Source organism: Engystomops pustulosus, chromosome 6, assembly GCF_040894005.1.
Source record: "Engystomops pustulosus chromosome 6, aEngPut4.maternal, whole genome shotgun sequence".
Lineage (NCBI taxonomy): Eukaryota > Metazoa > Chordata > Amphibia > Anura > Leptodactylidae > Engystomops > Engystomops pustulosus.
In genome coordinates this window covers 3,351,745-3,377,581 of record NC_092416.1, presented here as the reverse complement: position 1 = coordinate 3,377,581, position 25,837 = coordinate 3,351,745, and the positions used below count along the sequence as shown (strand labels likewise).

Sequence of the window (25,837 nt, the reverse complement as noted above, 5' to 3'; positions counted from 1 at the left end):
GGGAGAAGGAGGGTGTGTTACAGATCTGTGACCCCAGTGTGGGCGGAGCTCTGCCCCTGGCCTCGCCCCATTACCTCTCAGCGATGTCGGCTGACATGCAGCTGTACTGGCACCAGACGCAGCTGCCGGCGCTCTGATTGCAGGAGGAGGGGGTGCTGAACAGCATGCAGGGGTCCGAGGGTACAGACAGCGTCACCATGCGGCCCAGGGCCACACCATTGAACCCCCCGGAGATGTAGAGGCGAGCGCCCACCACCGCCGCCGCGTGACCGATAGACTCGTTCATGGCCACGCCCAGTATGACATCTACAAGAAAGACGACATGTGACCACACGCCCTGAGTGACCCCAGGTGTCCAGCAGGTCCGAGCCCTCAGTACAGTACCGCTTCTATTGGGCCGGATCCAGGCGTTGCAGTGGATCTGGTAGAAGAGGACCTCGTTGCTGTACTCCTGCTGCTCCGTGCGACCTCCCACTACAATCATGGTGTCCCTCAGCACCGCCGCAACGTGGAAGAAGTGGGACAGAGGCTGAGGAGAGAGCGACAACAGGAAAATACTAACACACAGCGGTCAGAGCACCACCGGGCATCACAAGAGGTTAATAACTGCATCCCTGGGGGTCTAGGGTGCTGCAAGGGAATAATACCTCCATCCCTGGGGGTCTAGAGTACTGCAAGGGAATAACGCCTCCATCCCTGGGGGTCTAGGGTGCTGCAAGGGAATAATACCTCCATCCCTGGGGGTCTAGGGTGCTGCAAGGGAATAATACCTCCATCCCTGGGGGTCTAGAGTACTGCAAGGGAATAATACCTCCATCCCTGGGGGTCTAGGGTGCTGCAAGGGAATAATACCTCCATCCCTGGGGGTCTAGGGTGCTGCAAGGGAATAATACCTCCATCCCTGGGGGTCTAGGGTGCTGCAAGGGAATAATGCCTCCATCCCTGGGGGTCTAGGATACTGCAAGGGAATAATACCTCCATCCCTGGGGGTCTAGAGTAATGCAAGGGAATAATGCCTCCATCCCTGGGGGTCTAGGGTGCTGCAAGGGAATAATACCTCCTTCCCTGGGGGTCTAGAGTACTGCAAGGGAATAATACCTCCATCCCTGGGGGTCTAGAGTACTGCAAGGGAATAATACCTCCATCCCTGGGGGTCTAGGGTGCTGCAAGGGAATAATACCTCCATCCCTGGGGGTCTAGAGTACTGCAAGGGAATAATACCTCCATCCCTGGGGGTCTAGGGTGCTGCAAGGGAATAATACCTCCATCCCTGGGGGTCTAGGGTGCTGCAAGGGAATAATGCCTCCATCCCTGGGGGTCTAGGGTGCTGCAAGGGAATAATACCTCCTTCCCTGGGGGTCTAGAGTACTGCAAGGGAATAATACCTCCATCCCTGGGGGTCTAGGGTGCTGCAAGGGAATAATGCCTCCATCCCTGGGGGTCTAGAGTACTGCAAGGGAATAATACCTCCATCCCTGGTGGTCTAGGGGACTCCAAAGGCTTAATATGTACATCCCTGGTATTCTAAAGCAGCGTAAGGGGTTAATGCCTCCATCCCTGGTGGTCTAGAGCTCTGCAGGGGGTTAATACCCAAGTCCATGGTGGTCTAGGCAATGCAAGAGGTAAATGCCTCCATCCCTGATGGTATAGAGCACTGCAGGGGGTTAATACCTGCATCCCTGGTGGTCTAGGGCACATGCAGGGGGGTAATACCTGCATCCCTGGTGGTCTAGGGCACTGCACGGGGTTAATGCCTGCATCCCTGGTGGTCCTGAGCTTATACAAGGACATGTGGCAGTACCGAGGAGGCCATATTGTCACCCGCAGTTACCTTTCTCCCCTGGGAGGGGGCGAGCAGGCTCCATGTGAGATTGGGGTAATAGAGGCTGTAGAGCTCCGGGGACGGGGTGACGGCCTCCACATGGAATCGATGTCCCCCAAAGACATAGAAGGCGTCCGTGGCCTCGTGGTAGACGGTGGAGTGACCGTACAGACCTGCAAAAGACAGAGGTAAGTACTGGGGGTGCTCATAGAGGATGAGGCCACTATCCCAGGATGGGGCCCCCCTCTCACCAGTGGGTGGGGTGCCTGTATGATGCCCCACAGTCCAGATCTCCAGCTCAATGTTATACTCCAGCACCCGGTTGTTGAATCCATTCTCAGGTGAATATCCACCAATCAAAATCAGCGATGACCCGCGGCGTGGCGAGAGGGTGTGGCCAGCCACGGACGGCAACAAAGGATCCTGAGAAAAGCATGAAAATGCGAAGGATTGTTTGTAAGGTAAGAAGCTGGTACATCCAACGTCCATGCCCTCTCCCCCCCCACAACCCCCCTAGCAACCCTCCCCCCCGGCACTGCTGCGCGTGCACCGCTGTATACACACGCGCGCGCGCGCACACTCAGCACCGCTGTATACACACGCGCGCGCGCGCACACTCAGCACCGCTGTATACACACGCGCGCGCGCACACTCAGCACCGCTGTATACACACGCGCGCGCGCGCGCACACTCAGCACCGCTGTATACACACGCGCGCGCGCGCGCACACTCAGCACCGCTGTATACACACGCGCGCGCGCACACTCAGCACCGCTGTATACACACGCGCGCGCGCACACTCAGCACCGCTGTATACACACGCGCGCGCGCACACTCAGCACCGCTGTATACACACGCGCGCGCGCACACTCAGCACCGCTGTTAACACACGCGCGCGCGCGCACACTCAGCACCGCTGTATACACACGCGCGCGCACACTCAGCACCGCTGTTAACACACGCGCGCGCACACTCAGCGCCGCTGTTAACACACGCGCGCGCGCGCACACTCAGCGCCGCTGTATACACACGCGCGCGCGCACACACTCAGCGCCGCTGTTAACACACGCGCGCGCGCGCACACTCAGCGCCGCTGTTAACACACGCGCGCGCGCGCACACTCAGCGCCGCTGTTAACACACGCGCGCGCGCGCACACTCAGCGCCGCTGTATACACACGCGCGCGCGCGCACACTCAGCGCCGCTGTATACACACGCGCGCGCGCGCACACTCAGCGCCGCTGTATACACACGCGCGCACACTCAGCGCCGCTGTATACACACGCGCGCGCGCGCACACTCAGCGCCGCTGTATACACACGCGCGCGCGCGCACACTCAGCGCCGCTGTATACACACGCGCGCGCGCGCACACTCAGCGCCGCTGTATACACACGCGCGCGCGCGCACACTCAGCGCCGCTGTATACACACGCGCGCGCGCGCACACTCAGCACCGCTGTATACACACGCGCGCGCGCGCACACTCAGCACCGCTGTATACACACGGGCGCGCGCGCACACTCAGCACCGCTGTATACACACGGGCGCGCGCGCACACTCAGCACCGCTGTATACACACGGGCGCGCGCGCACACTCAGCACCGCTGTATACACACGGGCGCGCGCGCACACTCAGCACCGCTGTATACACACGGGCGCGCGCGCACACTCAGCACCGCTGTATACACACGCGCGCGCGCGCGCGCGCGCACACTCAGCACCGCTGTATACACGCGCGCGCACACTCAGCACCGCTGTATACACGCGCGCGCACACTCAGCACCGCTGTATACACGCGCGCGCACACTCAGCACCGCTGTATACACGCGCGCGCGCGTGCGCACACTCAGCACCGCTGTATACACACGCGCGCGCACACTCAGCACCGCTGTATACACACGCGCACGCGCGCGCACACTCAGCACCGCTGTATACACACGCGCGCGCGCACACTCAGCACCGCTCTATACACGCGCGCGCGCGCGCACACTCAGCACCGCTCTATACACGCGCGCGCGCGCGCACACTCAGCACCGCTCTATACACGCGCGCGCGCGCACACTCAGCACCGCTCTATACACGCGCGCGCGCGCACACTCAGCACCGCTCTATACACGCGCGCGCGCGCACTCAGCACCGCTGTATACACGCGCGCGCACGCACTCAGCACCGCTGTATACACGCGCGCGCACACTCAGCACCGCTGTATACACACGCGCGCACACTCAGCACCGCTGTATACACACGCGCGCACACTCAGCACCGCTGTATACACACGCGCGCACACTCAGCACCGCTGTATACACACGCGCGCACACTCTGCACCGCTGTATACACACACGCGCACACTCTGCACCGCTGTATACACACACGCGCACACTCTGCACCGCTGTATACACACACGCGCACACTCTGCACCGCTGTATACACACACGCGCACACTCTGCACCGCTGTATACACACACGCGCACACTCTGCACCGCTGTATACACACACGCGCACACTCTGCACCGCTGTATACACACACGCGCACACTCTGCACCGCTGTATACACACACGCGCACACTCTGCACCGCTGTATACACACACGCGCACACTCTGCACCGCTGTATACACACACGCGCACACTCTGCACCGCTGTATACACACACGCGCACACTCTGCACCGCTGTATACACACACGCGCACACTCTGCACCGCTGTATACACACACGCGCACACTCTGCACCGCTGTATACACACACGCGCACACTCTGCACCGCTGTATACACACACGCGCACACTCTGCACCGCTGTATACACACACGCGCACACTCTGCACCGCTGTATACACACACGCGCACACTCTGCACTTCTATGTACACGCACACTCAGCACTTCTATGTACACGCACACTCAGCACTTCTATGTACACGCACACTCAGCACTTCTATGTACACGCACACTCAGCACTTCTATGTACACGCACACTCAGCACTTCTATGTACACGCACACTCAGCACTTCTATGTACACACACACTCAGCACTTCTATGTACACACACACTCAGCACTTCTATATATACACACACACTCAGCACTTCTATATATACACACACACTCAGCACTTCTATATATACACACACACTCAGCACTTCTATATATAAACACACACTCAGCACTTCTATATACACACACTCAGCACTGCTATATATACACACACACACTCAGCACTTCTATATATACACACACACTCAGCACTTCTATATATACACACACACTCAGCACTTCTATATATATACACACACACTAAGCACTTCTATATATACACACACACTAAGCACTTCTATATATACACACACACTCAGCACTTCTATATATACACACACACTCAGCACTTCTATATATACACACACACTCAGCACTTCTATATATACACACACACTCAGCACTTCTATATATACACACACACTCAGCACTTCTATATATACACACACACTCAGCACTTCTATATATACACACACACTCAGCACTTCTATATATACACACACACACTCAGCACTTCTATATATACACACACACTCATCACTTCTATATATACACACACACTCAGCACTGCTATATATACACACACACTCAGCACTTCTATATATACACACACACTCAGCACTTCTATATACACACACACACTCAGCACTTCTATATACACACACACACTCAGCACTTCTATATATACACACACACTCAGCACTTCTATATATACACACACACTCAGCACTGCTATATATACACACACACTCAGCACTTCTATATATACACACACACTCAGCACTTCTATATACACACACACACTCAGCACTTCTATATATACACACACACTCAGCACTTCTATATATACACACACACTCAGCACTTCTATATATACACACACACTCAGCACTTCTATATATACACACACACTCAGCACTTCTATATATATACACACACACTCAGCACTTCTATATATACACACACACTCAGCACTTCTATATATACACACACACTCAGCACTTCTATATATACACACACACTCAGCACTTCTATATATATATACACACACTCAGCACTTCTATATATACACACACACTCAGCACTTCTATATATACACACACACTCAGCACTTCTATATATACACACACACTCAGCACTTCTATATATACACACACACTCAGCACTTCTATATATATACACACACACTAAGCACTTCTATATATACACACACACTCAGCACTTCTATATATACACACACTCAGCACTTCTATATATACACACACACTCAGCACTTCTATATATACACACACACTCAGCACTTCTATATATACACACACACTCAGCACTTCTATATATACACACACACTCAGCACTGCTATATATACACACACACTCAGCACTTCTATATATACACACACACTCAGCACTTCTATATATACACACACACACTCAGCACTTCTATATATACACACACACTCAGCACTTCTATATATACACACACACTCAGCACTGCTATATATACACACACACTCAGCACTTCTATATATACACACACACTCAGCACTTCTATATATACACACACACTCAGCACTGCTATATATACACACACACTCAGCACTTCTATATATACACACACACTCAGCACTGCTATATATACACACACACTCAGCACTGCTATATATACACACACACTCAGCACTTCTATATATACACACACACTCAGCACTGCTATATATACACACACACTCAGCACTTCTATGTACACACACACTCAGCACTTCTATATATACACACACACTCAGCACTTCTATATATACACACACACTCAGCACTTCTATATATACACACACACTCAGCACTTCTATATATACACACACACTCAGCACTTCTATATATATACACACACTCAGCACTTCTATATATACACACACACTCAGCACTTCTATATATACACACACACTCAGCACTTCTATATATACACACACACTCAGCACTTCTATATATACACACACACTCAGCACTTCTATATATATACACACACACTAAGCACTTCTATATATACACACACACTCAGCACTTCTATATATACACACACACTCAGCACTTCTATATATACACACACACTCAGCACTTCTATATATACACACACACTCAGCACTTCTATATATACACACACACTCAGCACTTCTATATATACACACACACTCAGCACTGCTATATATACACACACACTCAGCACTTCTATATATACACACACACTCAGCACTTCTATATATACACACACACACACTCAGCACTTCTATATATACACACACACTCAGCACTTCTATATATACACACACACTCAGCACTGCTATATATACACACACACTCAGCACTTCTATATATACACACACACTCAGCACTTCTATATATACACACACACTCAGCACTGCTATATATACACACACACTCAGCACTTCTATATATACACACACACTCAGCACTGCTATATATACACACACACTCAGCACTGCTATATATACACACACACTCAGCACTTCTATATATACACACACACTCAGCACTTCTATATATACACACACACTCAGCACTTCTATGTACACACACACTCAGCACTTCTATATATACACACACACTCAGCACTTCTATATATACACACACACTCAGCACTGCTATATATACACACACACTCAGCACTTCTATATATACACACACACTCAGCACTGCTATATATACACACACACTCAGCACTTCTATGTACACGCACACTCAGAACTTCTATGTACACACACACTCAGCACTGCTATATATACACACACACTCAGCACTGCTATATATACACACACACTCAGCACTTCTATATATACACACACACTCAGCACTTCTATATATACACACACACTCAGCACTTCTATATATACACACACACTCAGCACTTCTATATATACACACACACTCAGCACTGCTATATATACACACACACTCAGCACTTCTATATATACACACACACTCAGCACTTCTATATATACACACACACTCAGCACTTCTATATATACACACACACTCAGCACTTCTATATATACACACACACTCAGCACTTCTATATATACACACACACTCAGCACTTCTATATATACACACACACTCAGCACTTCTATATATACACACACACTCAGCACTTCTATATATACACACACACTCAGCACTTCTATGTACACACACACTCAGCATTGATAAACGGAAAATCTACCATTTGATTTCATCCATAATGAAGCAAACATTCCCTGAGAATGATGTAGCTACACTGATGCAGAAAAAGATCTTGTTTAATCCCTGTGCTGAGTGGTTTTGCTGAAAAAACAATTATAACATTCAGGACCTTGGGAAAGCTGGATGCTCTGGCTGCCTACATGAACACATTACACACGGAGCTTCCTGAACTGTCCAGACAGGACTAATCACACTGAGCTGGATGACTCGCACACAGCAGCTGGGGATGGTGCAGCGATTGATTACTTCTGCCTGGCAGGGACAACACAGTGAGGATGTCATTCTCTGGAGCAGGGCAAGAGGAGAAGCATTGGAGAAGCCACAGGAGCTGCTATTCCAGCAAAACCACTCAGGGATTATACAAGATATGTTCCTGCATCAGTGTAGCTGCAGCTTTCTCAGGGTGTGTTTGCTTCACAATGTATGAAATGACATGGTAGATTTCCTAGAAAGGGCTGAGCACTCACCAGGTCTTTCCTCCACTGCAGGGTCGTGAGGTTTAGCACCCAGAAGTCGCTGTAGGCCCCGTCGTTGGTGAGACCCCCCATGATGTACATGGCATTGCGCAGGGGGTTATAGGCTGCGGCATGGAAGTAACGAGGACTGGGCCCGGGACCGCCGCCCTCCGTGCCCGCCAACATCTGGGTCCAGCGACGCTCAGAGATGGAATATCTGCAGGGATCAGCAAGTCAGGAATAATCCCGCTATACGTATGCAGCGAGGGGGGGGGTGACACCTACCTATAGACGCTGCCCAGCACCCCGTCCCTCAGAGACAGACCCCCGAACATCCAGAGGGTGTGATCCGGCCCCTCCACCATGGTGTGCCCCAGCCGGTGTAAGAAGCGACTGGCTGTATCCTGCAGAGACACACAAGCTGCAGACACCGCACACACACAGAGAGAGAGGATATCATCTACAACACTTACTGCTGTCAGCTGCGGGTCCATCAGACTCTCCCACACAATCTTCCCAGAGTCCAATCGCACCGAGCAGTCCTCCCCGGCGTAACCCGGAGAGCAGAAGCAGACGCCCAGGGTCTAGGGAAAGGACACAAACACAGAAATGTCTATCCGGCCCTGGACCTCCAGAACCACTACAACCTGGACCTCTCCAACATGTCCTAAGGGTGATGCCACTCGTGGCCTTTCTGCTCCGTTTGAGAGCATGCATTTTCAATTCGTTTAAAAACGCATCCGTTTTTACTGTTTACCGTGCGTTTGGCTGCTTTGAACCCGTTTATCTATTATCTATATACAGGCAGTCCCCTAATAAGAACACCTGACTTACATACGACCCCTAGTTACACACAGACCTCTGAATTTTGGTAATTTCCTGTACTTTAGTCCTAGGCTACAATAATCAGCTGTAACAGTTATCACCGGCGTCTGTAATGAAGCTTTAGTGTTACTCCTGATTCTTATGACAATCCTACATTTTTAAAATCCAATTGTCACAGAGACCAAAAAAGTTCAGGCTGGGACTACAATGATAAAATATACAGTTCCGACTTACATACAAACTCAACTTAAGAACAAACCTACAGACCCGATCTTGTATGTAACCCGGGGACTGCCTGTACTCCATATATTATCTATACACCATACAGGCAGTCCCCGGGTTACATACAAGATAGGGTCTGTAGGTTTGTTTTTAAGTTGAGTTTGTATGCAAGTCGGAACTGTATATTTTACCATTGTAATCCCAGCCAAAACTTTTAGCTATGTACAGGCAGTCCCCGGGTTACATACAAGATAGGGTCCGGAGGTTTGTTCCTAAGTTGAATTTGTATGTAAGTCGAAACTGTATATTTTATAATTGACGTTCTAAACAATTTTTTTTCTTTTGCCCCAGTGACAATTGGAGTTTCAAAATTTTTGGTGTAATTGGACCAAGAATTATCAATAAAGCTTCATTACAGACATTTTACAGCTGATCATTGCAGCCTGGGACTATAGTAAAGCATCCAGAGAGGTCACCAGAGGTCACAGTGGGCAGAGGGGTCCGTCTGTAACTATGGGTTGTCTGTAAGTCGGGTGTCCTTAAGTAGGGGACCGTCTGTACTATATATTCATATCCTAAATCCATGTACAGTAGATATCTTGACCATGTATATTTATAGGGTGTAGAGACATATACAGTATATATGAACATATAGCGTGTCCTGATAAGTATTGTATATGGATTTAGGATATGATATGTAGTATGTATATATACTGTATATAGCCCCATATCTATATATAATACACATCACACATACTGTAAATCTAGTAAGAGCAGATTATTTCTTTATTAGGTTATTCTGCACCTTGCGCCTGGTTTCCACTTCTCGTATCAGGTGAAGTTTATGTAATGATCACACTAACGATACAGGATGTGGATATTTCCTGGTTATATGATACAATGTTGCAGGTGCAGAGGAGCAGGAAGCTCTGCTCTAGTGATGGGTCCCTCGGGCACATAGAGCCGGCTCAGGTCGTTCACGCTTCCCCTTAGTGAGCCGAGCTGAGATGGCTCACTAAACCCCGCTCCCCAAAAAAAAGTCTCACCACTTCCCCTTTAACCCCGATAAAATTGGGTTAAAAGTTGTGTGATGTGGGGTGACTGACTGGCCTTCGGCTCACTGTTATATATTTAATAGGGAGCCGTTCAGGAGCCATAAGAGCCGGATCTACTTAGTGAGCGGAGCCTAATGAGCCGGATCACTACGAAGAGCCGGAATTCCCATCACTACTGCGCTGTCTGCTGTGTGACGAAGCTGCAGGTCATATGGCCAACCTCAGCTTCAGAGCCAGAGAGAAAGCGCTGACCTCGCCCCGCTGACCTCGCCCCGCTGACCTCGCCCCTCTGACCTCGCCCCTCTGACCTCGCCCCTCTGACCTCGCCCCTCTGACCTCGCCCCTCTGACCTCGCCCCTCTGACCTCGCCCCTCTGACCTCGCCCCTCTGACCTCGCCCCTCTGACCTCGCCCCTCTGACCTCGCCCCTCTGACCTCGCCCCTCTGACCTCGCCCCTCTGACGTCAGCCGTAGCCGCCACCTTCTGTCCTGTGTCCTCTCCCAGTGGAGGAAAGGCACAGGAGGGAATAAAGGGCCTCAAAAATCCCTTTTCTGCTGGAGCAATACCCCTGCACCACCCCTGTAACCCCCGGACCCTTGGCCTGTGCTCAGGGGCTCCTCACCTGGTTGCAGACCCCCTTCTCTTCCTCCACGGAGCAGTTTCTGGGACACACGTTGCGCAGACAGTAGGGGCCGGACAGCGGGCTCCTGCAGACGCAGCTCTGCCCCCGGCACACCCTGTTGGGACCGCACGGCGGGTGACATTCGTGGACCGTGTACGTGGCATTGAACCCGCTCGGCTCCGTGTTATTCGCTTCATAATACACCACAAGGACGCCTGGCGAGACACCGGATTATATATAAGACACGGCAAAGAGAAGACTGGATCCAACAGAACCAGACAAGTATAACATGAGAAGGGTAAAGGGAGAGGTAAGTACAGCCATGTACACTCACCTGTGGTGGCCTCTACAGTAAGTGGAGTCTCCCCCCGACCTCGTCCACAAAATGCCCCCAATAAGCTGCGATCCGACTGCAGAAGCCCCGTGTCCAGGAAAGCCGGGATCCCATCAAAGACGTAAACGTAACTGTGCTGCAACGGGAGGAGGGCGAACGTCAGACGGGAAGATCAATATGGCGGCACAATATGGAGGACGGGGCTCACCATGCACGGGATACTGAAGTCCGGCTGCAGGCTGAGGCTGAGCCGCGGGCAACTGGCTTCAGGATGGCAAGGCTCAGCGCGAGACGAGACGCTCAGCATCCACAGACAATACGACCCCCCAGGAGAACCCAGGGCAGAAGACGAGACCCGGGAGAGGAGCTGCCGACCCTGACACTCCAAGTAACACGTCCCTCCATTCCTGGGGAAGTAATCACAAGTATCCTCAGATTACACAATACAGAGCCCATGCTGACCCCTGACCACTGCTGACCCCTGACCACTGCTGACCCCTGACCACTGCTGACCCCTGACCACTGCTGACCCCTGACCACTGCTGACCCCTGACCACTGCTGACCCCTGACCACTGCTGACTATGATAGAAAGGTGTCAGGACACACAGGACATGGCAGCTCGCTGTGTATGGGGGTGTAGTCACAGTGGGGTCAGAGCCCCCATGCTGACCCCTGACCACTGCTGGCTATGATAGAAAGGTGTCAGGACACACAGGACATGGCAGCTCGCTGTGTATGGGGGGTGTAGTCACAGAGGGGTCAGAGCGCCCATGCTGACCCCTGACCACTGCTGGCTATGATAGAAAGGTGTCAGGACACACAGGACATGGCAGCTCGCTGTGTATGGGGGTGTAGTCACAGAGGGGTCAGAGCGTCCATGCTGACCCCTGACCACTGCGGGCTATGATAGAAAGGTGTCAGGACACAGGACATGGCAGCTCGCTGTGTATGGGGGTGTAGTCACAGAGGGGTCAGAGCACCCATGCTGACCCCTGACCACTGCTGGCTATGATAGAAAGGTGTCAGGACACAGGACATGGCAGCTCGCTGTGTATGGGGGTGTAGTCACAGAGAGGTCAGAGCGCCCATGCTGACCCCTGACCACTGCTGGCTATGATAGAAAGGTGTCAGGACACAGGACATGGCAGCTCCCTGTGTATGGGGGGTGTAGTCACAGAGGGGTCAGAGCACCCATGCTGACCCCTGACCACTGCTGGCTATGATAGAAAGGTGTCAGGACACAGGACATGGCAGCTCCCTGTGTATGGGGGATGTAGTCACAGAGAGGTCAGAGCACCCATGCTGACCCCTGACCACTGCTGGCTATGATAGAAAGGTGTCAGGACACAGGACATGGCAGCTCCCTGTGTATGGGGAGTGTAGTCACAGAGAGGTCAGAGCACCCATGCTGACCCCTGACCACTGCTGGCTATGATAGAAAGGTGTCAGGACACAGGACATGGCAGCTCCCTGTGTATGGGGAGTGTAGTCACAGAGAGGTCAGAGCACCCATGCTGACCCCTGACCACTGCTGGCTATGATAGAAAGGTGTCAGGACACAGGACATGGCAGCTCGCTGTGTATGGGGGGTGTAGTCACAGAGGGGTCAGAGCGCCCATGCTGACCCCTGACCACTGCTGGCTATGATAGAAAGGTGTCAGGACACACAGGACATGGCAGATCGCTGTGTATGGGAGAGTGTAGTCACAGAGGGGTCAGAGCACCCATGCTGACCCCTGACCACTGCTGGCTATGATAGAAAGATGTCAGGACACACAGGACATGGCAGCTCCCTGTGTATGGGGGGTGTAGTCACAGAGAGGTCAGAGCGTCCATGCTGACCCCTGACCACTGCTGGCTATGATAGAAAGGTGTCAGGACACACAGGACATGGCAGCTCGCTGTGTATGGGGGGTGTAGTCACAGAGGGGTCAGAGCACCCATGCTGACCCCTGACCACTGCTGGCTATGATAGAAAGGTATCAGGACACACAGGACATGGCAGCTCGCTGTGTATGGGGGGTGTAGTCACAGAGGGGTCAGAGCGCCCATGCTGACCCCTGACCACTGCTGGCTATGATAGAAAGGTGTCAGGACACACAGGACATGGCAGCTCGCTGTGTATGGGGGGTGTAGTCACAGAGGGGTCAGAGCGCCCATGCTGACCCCTGACCACTGCTGGCTATGATAGAAAGGTGTCAGGACACACAGGACATGACAGCTCGCTGTGTATGGGGGGTGTAGTCACAGAGGGGTCAGAGCACCCATGCAGACCCCTGACCACTGCTGGCTATGATAGAAAGGTGTCAGGACACACAGGACATGGCAGCTCGCTGTGTATGGGGGGTGTAGTCACAGAGAGGTCAGTGCGCCCATGCTGACCCCTGACCACTGCTGGCTATGATAGAAAGGTGTCAGGACACACAGGACATGGCAGCTCACTGTGTATGGGGGGTGTAGTCACAGAGGGGTCAGAGCACCCATGCAGACCCCTGACCACTGCTGGCTATGATAGAAAGGTGTCAGGACACAGGACATGGCAGCTCGCTGTGTATGGGGGGTGTAGTCACAGAGGGGTCAGAGCGCCCATGCTGACCCCTGACCACTGCTGGCTATGATAGAAAGGTGTCAGGACACAGGACATGGCAGCTCCCTGTGTATGGGGGGTGTAGTCACAGAGGGGTCAGAGAACCCATGCTGACCCCTGACCACTGCTGGCTATGATAGAAAGGTGTCAGGACACACAGGACATGGCAGCTCGCTGTGTATGGGGGGTGTAGTCACAGAGGGGTCAGAGCGCCCATGCTGACCCCTGACCACTGCTGGCTATGATAGAAAGGTGTCAGGACACACAGGACATGGCAGCTCGCTGTGTATGGAGGGTGTAGTCACAGAGGGGTCAGAGCGCCCATGCTGACCCCTGACCACTGCTGGCTATGATAGAAAGGTGTCAGGACACACAGGACATGGCAGCTCGCTCTGTATGGGGGTGTAGTCACAGAGGGGTCAGAGCACCCATGCTGTCCCCTGACCACTGCTGGCTATGATAGAAAGGTGTCAGGACACACAGGACATGGCAGCTCGCTGTGTATGGAGGGTGTAGTCACAGAGGGGTCAGAGCGCCCATGCTGACCCCTGACCACTGCTGGCTATGATAGAAAGGTGTCAGGACACACAGGACATGGCAGCTCGCTGTGTATGGGGGTGTAGTCACAGAGGGGTCAGAGCACCCATGCTGACCCCTGACCACTGCTGGCTATGATAGAAAGGTGTCAGGACACACAGGACATGGCAGCTCGCTGTGTATGGAGGGTGTAGTCACAGAGGGGTCAGAGCACCCATGCTGACCCCTGACCACTGCTGGCTATGATAGAAAGGTGTCAGGACACACAGGACATGGCAGCTCGCTGTGTATGGGGGGTGTAGTCACAGAGGGGTCAGAGCGCCCATGCTGACCCCTGACCACTGCTGGCTATGATAGAAAGGTGTCAGGACACACAGGACATGGCAGCTCACTGTGTATGGGGGTGTAGTCACAGAGGGGTCAGAGCGCCCATGCTGACCCCTGACCACTGCTGGCTATGATAGAAAGGTGTCCGGGCACAGGACATGGCAGCTCGCTGTGTATGGGGGGTGTAGTCACAGAGGGGTCAGAGCTCCCATGCTGACCCCTGACCACTGCTGGCTATGATAGAAAGGTGTCAGGACACACAGGACATGGCAGCTCGCTGTGTATGGGGGGTGTAGTCACAGAGGGGTCAGAGCAACCATGCTGACCCCTGACCACTGCTGGCTATGATAGAAAGGTGTCAGGACACACAGGACATGGCAGCTCGCTGTGTATGGGGGTGTAGTCACAGAGGGGTCAGAGCGCCCATGCTGACCCCTGACCACTGCTGGCTATGATAGAAAGGTGTCAGGACACACAGGACATGGCAGCTCGCTGTGTATGGGGGTGTAGTCACAGAGGGGTCAGAGCGCCCATGCTGACCCCTGACCACTGCTGGCTATGATAGAAAGGTGTCAGGACACACAGGACATGGCAGCTCGCTGTGTATGGGGGGTGTAGTCACAGAGAGGTCAGAGCGCCCATGCTGACCCCTGACCACTGCTGGCTATGATAGAAAGGTGTCAGGACACACAGGACATGGCAGCTCGCTGTGTATGGGGGGTGTAGTCACAGAGGGGTCAGAGCGCCCATGCTGACCCCTGACCACTGCTGGCTATGATAGAAAGGTGTCAGGACACACAGGACATGGCAGCTCGCTGTGTATGGGGGGTGTAGTCACAGAGGGGTCAGAGCGCCCATGCTGACCCCTGACCACTGCTGGCTATGATAGAAAGGTGTCAGGACACACAGGACATGGCAGCTCGCTGTGTATGGGGGGTGTAGTCACAGAGGGGTCAGAGCGCCCATGCTGACCCCTGACCACTGCTGGCTATGATAGAAAGGTGTCAGGACACACAGGACATGGCAGCTCGCTGTGTATGGGGGGTGTAGTCACAGAGGGGTCAGAGCGCCCATGCTGACCCCTGACCACTGCTGGCTATGATAGAAAGGTGTCAGGACACAGGACATGGCAGCTCGCTGTGTATGGGGTTGTAGTCACAGAGGGGTCAGAGCGCCCATGCTGACCCCTGACCACTGCTGGCTATGATAGAAAGGTGTCAGGACACAGGACATGGCAGCTCGCTGTGTATGGGGGGTGTAGTCACAGAGAGGTCAGAGCGCCCATGCTGACCCCTGACCACTGCTGGCTATGATAGAAAGGTGTCAGGACACACAGGACATGGCAGCTCGCTGTGTATGGGGGGTGTAGTCACAGAGGTCAGAGCACCCATGCTGACCCCTGACCACTGCTGGCTATGATAGAAAGGTGTCAGGACACACAGGACATGGCAGCTCGCTGTGTATGGGGGGGTGTAGTCACAGAGGTGTTAGAGCGCCCATGCTGACCCCTGACCACTGCTGGCTATGATAGAAAGGTGTCAGGACACACAGGACATGGCAGCTCGCTGTGTATGGGGGGTGTAGTCACAGAGGGGTCAGAGCACCCATGCTGACCCCTGACCACTGCTGGCTATGATAGAGGTGTCAGGACACACAGGACATGGCAGCTCGCTGTGTATGGGGGGTGTAGTCACAGAGGGGTCAGAGCGCCCATGCTGAGCCCTGACCACTGCTGGCTATGATAGAAAGGTGTCAGGACACAGGACATGGCAGCTCGCTGTGTATGGGGGGTGTAGTCACAGAGGGGTCAGAGCGCCCATGCTGACCCCTGACCACTGCTGGCTATGATAGAAAGGTGTCAGGACACACAGGACATGGCAGCTCGCTGTGTATGGGGGGTGTAGTCACAGAGGGGTCAGAGCACCCATGCTGACCCCTGACCACTGCTGGCTATGATAGAAAGGTGTCAGGACACACAGGACATGGCAGCTCGCTGTGTATAGGGGGTGTAGTCACAGAGGGGTCAGAGCACCCATGCTGAACCCTGACCACTGCTGGCTATGATAGAAAGGTGTCAGGACACACAGGACCTGGCAGCTCGCTGTGTATGGGGGGTGTAGTCACAGAGGGGTCAGAGCACCCATGCTGACCCATGACCACTGCTGGCTATGATAGAAAGGTGTCAGGACACACAGGACATGGCAGCTCGCTGTGTATGGGGGGTGTAGTCACAGAGGGGTCAGAGCACCCATGCTGACCCCTGACCACTGCTGGCTATGATAGAAAGGTGTCAGGACACACAGGACATGGCAGCTCGCTGTGTATAGGGGGTGTAGTCACAGAGGGGTCAGAGCACCCATGCTGAACCCTGACCACTGCTGGCTATGATAGAAAGGTGTCAGGACACACAGGACCTGGCAGCTCGCTGTGTATGGGGGGTGTAGTCACAGAGGGGTCAGAGCACCCATGCTGACCCCTGACCACTGCTGGCTATGATAGAAAGGTGTCAGGACACACAGGACATGGCAGCTCGCTGTGTATGGGGGGTGTAGTCACAGAGGGGTCAGAGCACCCATGCTGACCCCTGACCACTGCTGGCTATGATAGAAAGGTGTCAGGACACACAGGACATGGCAGCTCGCTGTGTATGGGGAGTGTAGTCACAGAGGGGTCAGAGCCCCCATGCTGACCCCTGACCACTGCTGGCTATGATAGAAAGGTGTCAGGACAAAGGACATGGCAGCTCGCTGTGTATGGGGGGTGTAGTCACAGAGGGGTCAGAGCACCCATGCTGACCCCTGACCACTGCTGGCTATGATAGAAAGGTGTCAGGACACACAGGACATGGCAGCTCGCTGTGTATGCTGAAGTATAATCAGTACTATGTACTCGGTCATGCTATACAGTGACACCCATCTGGCCACGTACCTGGGGTCCCCGTAATACCCGGGTGCACATTTGTCGCAGTGCTCTCCCTGTGTGTTGTCGGTGCAGTAGCAGACGCCCGTCTCCCGGTTGCAGTAACCCATTTCGGGTTTCCCATGTTTGTTGCAGGCACATTCCTGGCACCCCTTCTGCGTGGCGCTGCCGTGGCTGCCGGGCTTACACTCCTGGCACTGAGGGCCCTGCGTCCAGTCTGCCAAAGAGAAAAAGTATCATAGGCACAGCCCCGGACCATGTATAGTCCTCATACAGTATCATAGGCACAGCCCCGGACCATGTATAGCCCTCATACAGTATCATAGGCACAGCCCCGGACCATGTATAGCCCTCATACAGTATCACAGGCACAGCCCCGGACCATGTATAGCCCTCATACAGTATCATAGGCACAGCCCCGGACCATGTATAGCCCTCATACAGTATCATAGGTACAGCCCCGGACCATGTATAGTCCTCATACAGTATCATAGGCACAGCCCCGGACCATGTATAGCCCTCATACAGTATCATAGGCACAGCCCCGGACCATGTATAGTCCTCATACAGTATCATAGGCACAGCCCCGGACCATGTATAGTCCTCATACAGTATCATAGGCGCAGCCCCAGACTATGTATAGCCCTCATACAGTATCATAGGCCCAGCCCCGGACCATGTATAGTCCTCATACAGTATCATAGGCACAGCCCCGGACCATGTATAGCCCTCATACAGTATCATAGGCGCAGCCCCGGACCATGTATAGTCCTCATACAGTATCATAGGCGCAGCCCCGGACCATGTATAGTCCTCATAAAGTATCATAGGCGCAGCCCCGGACCATGTATAGCCCTCATACAGTATCATAGGCACAGCCCCGGACCATGTATAGCCCTCATACAGTATCACAGGCCCAGCCCCGGACCATGTATAGCCCTCATACAGTATCATAGGCACAGCCCCGGACCATGTATAGCCCTCATACAGTATGATAGGCACAGCCCCGGACCATGTATAGCCCTCATACAGTATCATAGGCACAGCCCCGGACCATGTATAGTCCTCATACAGTATCATAGGCACAGCCCCGGACCATGTATAGCCCTCATACAGTATCATAGGCCCAGCCCCGGACCATGTATAGTCCTCATACAGTATCATAGGCACAGCCCCGGACCATGTATAGCCCTCATACAGTATCATAGGCACAGCCCCGGACCATGTATAGCCCTCATACAGTATCATAGGCGCAGCCCCGGACCATGTATAGTCCTCATACAGTATCATAGGCACAGCCCCGGACCATGTATAGCCCTCATACAGTATCATAGGCACAGCCCCGGACCATGTATAGCCCTCATACAGTATCATAGGCGCAGCCCCGGACCATGTATAGTCCTCATACAGTATCATAGGCACAGCCCCGGACCATGTATAGCCCTCATACAGTATCATAGGTACAGCCCCGGACCATGTATAGTCCTCATACCGTCTGATCACACAGCCCCGGACCATGTATAGCCCTCATACAGTATCATAGGCGCAGCCCCGGACCATGTATAGTCCTCATACAGTATCATAGGCCCAGCCCCGGACCATGTATAGTCCTCATACAGTATCATAGGCACAGCCCCGGACCATGTATAGCCCTCATACAGTATCATAGGCACAGCCCCGGACCATGTATAGCCCTCATACAGTATCACAGGCACAGCCCCGGACCATGTATAGCCCTCATACAGTATCATAGGCACAGCCCCGGACCATGTATAGCCCTCATACAGTATCATAGGCACAGCCCCGGACCATGTATAGCCCTCATACAGTATCATAGGCACAGCCGCGGACCATGTATAGCCCTCATACAGTATCATAGGCACAGCCCCGGACCATGTATAGTCCTCATACAGTATCATAGGCGCAGCCCCGGACCATGTATAGCCCTCATACAGTAACATAGGCACAGCCCCGGACCATGTATAGCCCTCATACAGTATCATAGGCACAGCCCCGGACCATGTATAGTCCTCATACAGTATCATAGGCACAGCCCCGGACCATGTATAGCCCTCATACAGTCTGATCACACAGCCCCGGACCATGTATAGTCCTCATACAGTATCATAGGCACAGCCCCGGACCATGTATAGCCCTCATACAGTATCATAGGCGCAGCCCCGGACCATGTATAGCCCTCATACAGTATCATAGGCACAGCCCCGGACCATGTATAGCCCTCATACAGTATCATAGGCACAGCCCCGGACCATGTATAGCCCTCATACAGTATCATAGGCGCAGCCCCGGACCATGTATAGTCCTCATACAGTATCATAGGCACAGCCCCGGACCATGTATAGCCCTCATACAGTATCATAGGCCCAGCCCCGGACCATGTATAGTCCTCATACAGTATCATAGGCACAGCCCCGGACCATGTATAGCCCTCATACAGTATCATAGGCCCAGCCCCGGACCATGTATAGTCCTCATACAGTCTGATCACACAGCCCCGGACCATGTATAGTCCTCATACAGTATCATAGGCACAGCCCCGGACCATGTATAGCCCTCATACAGTATCATAGGCACAGCCCCGGACCATGTATAGTCCTCATACAGTATCATAGGCACAGCCCCGGACCATGTATAGTCCTCATACAGTATCATAGGCACAGCCCCGGACCATGTATAGCCCTCATACAGTATCATAGGCACAGCCCCGGACCATGTATAGTCCTCATACAGTATCATAGGCGCAGCCCCGGACCATGTATAGCCCTCATACAGTATCATAGGCACAGCCCCGGACCATGTATAGCCCTCATACAGTATCATAGGCCCAGCCCCGGACCATGTATAGCCCTCATACAGTATCATAGGCACAGCCCCGGACCATGTATAGCCCTCATACAGTATCATAGGCACAGCCCCGGACCATGTATAGCCCTCATACAGTATCATAGGCGCAGCCCCGGACCATGTATAGCCCTCATACAGTATCATAGGCACAGCCCCGGACCATGTATAGCCCTCATACAGTATCATAGGCACAGCCCCGGACCATGTATAGCCCTCATACAGTATCATAGGCACAGCCCCGGACCATGTATAGCCCTCATACAGTCTGATTACACAGCGTTGCCCCCTCGGCTGCCCCTCTTACCTTGGCACGAGTCGCAGACCCCCGGCCCGTGAGTGCAGGTGCTATGGAAGTTACAGCCGCAGTCCACGCTGCACTCCACGCCGCTCTCCATCACGCTGCTCTGGTTGGACGTCCACCCCAGGTCACACAGGCAGGAGAAAGATGGGGGGCCGCTGCACGTCCCGTGGGAGCACTCGTTATAACACCTGCAGGAGTGGGATAACATATAACAAGCTGTACAGTAATAAGCGGCCGCTGCACGTCCCATGGGAGCACTCGTTATAACACCTGCGGGAGTGGGATAACATATAACAAGCTGTACAGTAATAAGCGGCCGCTGCACGTCCCGTGGGAGCACTCATTATAACACCTGCAGGAGTGGGATAACATATAACAAGCTGTACAGTAATAAGCGGCCGCTGCACGTCCCGTGGGAGCACTCGTTATAACACCTGCAGGAGTGGGATAACATATAACAAGCTGTACAGTAATAAGCGGCCGCTGCACGTCCCGTGGGAGCACTCGTTATAACACCTGCAGGAGTGGGATAACATATAACAAGCTGTACAGTAATAAGAGGCTGGTGCACGTCCCGTGGGAGCACTCATTATAACACCTGCAGGAGTGGGATAACATATAACAAGCTGTACAGTAATAAGCGGCCGCTGCACGTCCCGTGGGAGCACTCGTTATAACACCTGCAGGAGTGGGATAACATATAACAAGCTGTACAGTAATAAGAGGCTGGTGCACGTCCCGTGGGAGCACTCATTATAACACCTGCAGGAGTGGGATAACATATAACAAGCTGTACAGTAATAAGAGGCCGCTGCACGTCCCGTGGGAGCACTCATTATAACACCTGCAGGAGTGGGATAACATATAACAAGCTGTACAGTAATAAGCGGCCGCTGCACGTCCCATGGGAGCACTCGTTATAACACCTGCAGGAGTGGGATAACATATAACAAGCTGTACAGTAATAAGAGGCCGCTGCACGTCCCGTGGGAGCACTCATTATAACACCTGCAGGAGTGGGATAACATATAACAAGCTGTACAGTAATAAGCGGCCGCTGCACGTCCCGTGGGAGCACTCGTTATAACACCTGCGGGAGTGGGATAACATATAACAAGCTGGACAGTAATAAGAGGCCGCTGCACGTCCCGTGGGAGCACTCGTTATAACACCTGCAGGAGTGGGATAACATATAACAAGCTGTACAGTAATAAGAGGCCGCTGCACGTCCCGTGGGAGCACTCATTATAACACCTGCAGGAGTGGGATGACATATAGCAAGCTGTACAGTAATAAGAGGCCGCTGCAGGGTACAGGGGGGGGGGGGTGCACTCATTATAACACCTGCAGGAGTGGGATGACATATAGCAAGCTGTACAGTAATAAGAGGCCGCTGCAGGGTACAGGGGGGGGGGGGGGGGGTGCACTCATTATAACACCTGCAGGAGTGGGATGACATATAGCAAGCTGTACAGTAATAAGAGGGCACTCACGTCTGGTTACAGTGCGTCACTCCGTCCCCCGTGTACCCACGCTCACAGTGACACTCATACGAGTCCGGCGTGTTCCGGCACGTGGCGTGTCTGTGGCACGTGGCCATCCCCAGTCTACACTCATCCACATCCGGGCAGGAATCATAGGACCACTCCGCGGGTTCAGCTGCAATCCTGGAGAAGGACAAGGCCCGGGAGCAGGAGGTGTAGCCCCGCACCCCCGAATAATCACCAGAGTAACACCTGGAGAGACACAACAATCATCTCATCGCTTTTGTTACAATGTATCAGTACAAGTGACCTGGAGCTGGCAGAGCCGTGAGGACTGGATGCTCCTGTAACAATCACGCACCTTCCCACCGTCGGGTTGTCGATGTTTCCGCACCAACCGCACTCAAAATTCTGCAAACACTCCCGACAGGTGTTAAAGCGGGAGCAGTCCATGCACTGAGGCACCGAGTGGACGCTGCAAGAGAAGGGGAGGGGTGAGTGTCCGCTCAGAGGGTCCCACCACAGAGAAGGGGAGGGGTGAGTGTCCGCTCAGAGGGTCCCACCACAGAGACCCCCAAAGACCACAAGAGAAGGGGAGGGGTGAGTGTCCGCTCAGAGGGTCCCACCACAGAGAAGGGGAGGGGTGAGTGTCCGCTCAGAGGGTCCCACCACAGAGACCCCCAGTGACCACAAGAGAAGGGGGCGGGTGAGTGTCCGCTCAGAGGGTCCCACCACAGAGAAGGGGTGGGTGAGTGTCCGCTCAGAGGGTCCCACCACAGAGACCCCCACAAGAGAAGGGGGCGGGTGAGTGTCTGCTCAGAGGGTCCCACCACAGAGAAGGGGAGGGGTGAGTGTCTGCTCAGAGGGTCCCACCACAGAGAAGGGGAGGGGTGAGTGTCCGCTCAGAGGGTCCCACCACAGAGAAGGGGGCGGGTGAGTGTCCGCTCAGAGGGTCCCACCACAGAGAAGGGGGCGGGTGAGTGTCTGCTCAGAGGGTCCCACCACAGAGACCCCCACAAGAGAAGGGGGCGGGTGAGTGTCTGCTCAGAGGGTCCCACCACAGAGACCCCTACAAGAGAAGGGGGCGGGTGAGTGTCTGCTCAGAGGGTCCCACCACAGAGAAGGGGGCGGGTGAGTGTCTGCTCAGAGGGTCCCACCACAGAGAAGGGGGCGGGTGAGTGTCTGCTCAGAGGGTCCCACCACAGAGACCCCCACAAGAGAAGGGGGCGGGTGAGTGTCTGCTCAGAGGGTCCCACCACAGAGAAGGGGGAGGGGTGAGTGTCCGCTCAGAGGGTCCCACCACAGAGAAGGGGGCGGGTGAGTGTCTGCTCAGAGGGTCCCACCACAGAGACCCCCACAAGAGAAGGGGACGGGTGAGTGTCTGCTCAGAGGGTCCCACCACAGAGAAGGGGGCGGGTGAGTGTCTGCTCAGAGGGTCCCACCACAGAGAAGGGGACGGGTGAGTGTCTGCTCAGAGGGTCCCACCACAGAGAAGGGGGCGGGTGAGTGTCTGCTCAGAGGGTCCCACCACAGAGACCCCCACAAGAGAAGGGGGCGGGTGAGTGTCTGCTCAGAGGGTCCCACCACAGAGAAGGGGGAGGGGTGAGTGTCCGCTCAGAGGGTCCCACCACAGAGAAGGGGGCGGGTGAGTGTCTGCTCAGAGGATCCCACCACAGAGAAGGGGACGGGTGAGTGTCTGCTCAGAGGGTCCCACCACAGAGAAGGGGACGGGTGAGTGTCTGCTCAGAGGGTCCCACCACAGAGAAGGGGAGGGGTGAGTGTCCGCTCAGAGGGTCCCACCACAGAGAAGGGGGCGGGTGAGTGTCTGCTCAGAGGGTCCCACCACAGAGACCCCCAGTGATCACAAGAGAAGGGGGCAGGTGAGTGTCTGCTCAGAGGGTCCCACCACAGAGACCCCCAGTGATCACAAGAGAAGGGGAGGGGTGAGTATCCGCTCAGAGGGTCCCACCACAGAGACCCCCAGTGACCACAAGAGAAGGGGGCGGGTGAGTGTCTGCTCAGAGGGTCCCACCACAGAGACCCCCAGTGACCACAAGAGAAGGGGGCGGGTGAGTGTCCGCTCAGAGGGTCCCACCACAGAGGCCCCCAGTGACCACAAGAGAAGGGAGCGGGTGAGTGTCTGCTCAGAGGGTCCCACCACAGGAGAAGGAGCCCCCAGTGTAGTGTAGAGTCCCCCCGTCACTCACCTGTCATACCAGTCTCTACAGTCGCCATACGGATACTTGGCAAGATACGCAGCAAAGTAGAAGCAGCTCCCGGTGGACTGGCACCAGGCGCAGTGACTGGAGTTGGAGAGACAATCCGAGCACGTCCTGCGCCTACAGGAAGATTAGAGAATTCACTGCTACAGACTGTGTTATGTAATGTCCTCACACTGCTGTGCTCTGTGCTCTCTGCAGCCAGTGTTATGTATTATACCTGGAGAGATGTGTAATCAGACCTCACACTGCTGTGCTCTGTGCTCTCTGCAGCCAGTGTTATGTATAGTCCCTGGAGAGATGTGTAATCAGACCTCACACTGCTGTGCTCTGTGCTCTCTGCAGCCAGTGTTATGTACTGTCCCTGGAGAGATGTGTAATCAGACCTCACACTGCTGTGCTCTGTGCTCTCTGCAGCCAGTGTTATGTATTGTCCCTGGAGAGATGTGTAACCATACCTCACACTGCTGTGCTCTGTGCTCTCTGCAGCCAGTGTTATGTATTGTCTCTGGAGAGATGTGTAATCAGACCTCACACTGCTGTGCTCTGTGCTCTCTGCAGCCAGTGTTATGTATTGTCCCTGGAGAGATGTGTAATCAGACCTCACACTGCTGTGCTCTGTGCTCTCTGCTGCCAGTGTTATGTATTGTACCTGGAGAGATGTGTAATCAGACCTCACACTGCTGTGCTCTGTGCTCCCTGCAGCCAGTGTTATGTATTGTCCCTGGAGAGATGTGTAATCAGACCTCACACTGCTGTGCTCTGTGCTCTCTGCAGCCAGTGTTATGTACTGTCCCTGGAGAGATGTGTAATCAGACCTCACACTGCTGTGCTCTGTGCTCTCTGCAGCCAGTGTTATGTACTGTCCCTGGAGAGATGTGTAATCAGACCTCACACTGCTGTGCTCTGTGCTCTCTGCAGCCAGTGTTATGTACTGTCCCTGGAGAGATGTGTAATCAGACCTCACACTGCTGTGCTCT

At 53.7% G+C, this 25,837-nt stretch overlaps 1 protein-coding gene across 1 annotated transcript in view; it reads right to left on the bottom strand.

The window, feature by feature from the left end:
* The window catches only part of MEGF8 (multiple EGF like domains 8), a 57,246-nt gene that overhangs the window by 19,438 nt on the left and 11,971 nt on the right, over positions 1-25,837 (bottom strand). The window contains exons 19-33 of the mRNA XM_072113773.1: positions 24,846-24,977; positions 23,000-23,113; positions 22,648-22,890; positions 21,158-21,342; positions 17,998-18,205; positions 11,826-12,024; positions 11,618-11,753; positions 11,284-11,498; positions 9,033-9,143; positions 8,845-8,963; positions 8,572-8,776; positions 2,074-2,245; positions 1,832-1,995; positions 385-529; positions 75-306 (exon numbers count right to left, since the gene is read on the bottom strand). Of these exons, the coding sequence (XP_071969874.1) occupies positions 75-306; positions 385-529; positions 1,832-1,995; positions 2,074-2,245; positions 8,572-8,776; positions 8,845-8,963; positions 9,033-9,143; positions 11,284-11,498; positions 11,618-11,753; positions 11,826-12,024; positions 17,998-18,205; positions 21,158-21,342; positions 22,648-22,890; positions 23,000-23,113; positions 24,846-24,977 (2,580 nt within the window). The remainder of the gene's footprint in view (positions 1-74; positions 307-384; positions 530-1,831; positions 1,996-2,073; positions 2,246-8,571; positions 8,777-8,844; positions 8,964-9,032; positions 9,144-11,283; positions 11,499-11,617; positions 11,754-11,825; positions 12,025-17,997; positions 18,206-21,157; positions 21,343-22,647; positions 22,891-22,999; positions 23,114-24,845; positions 24,978-25,837) is intronic.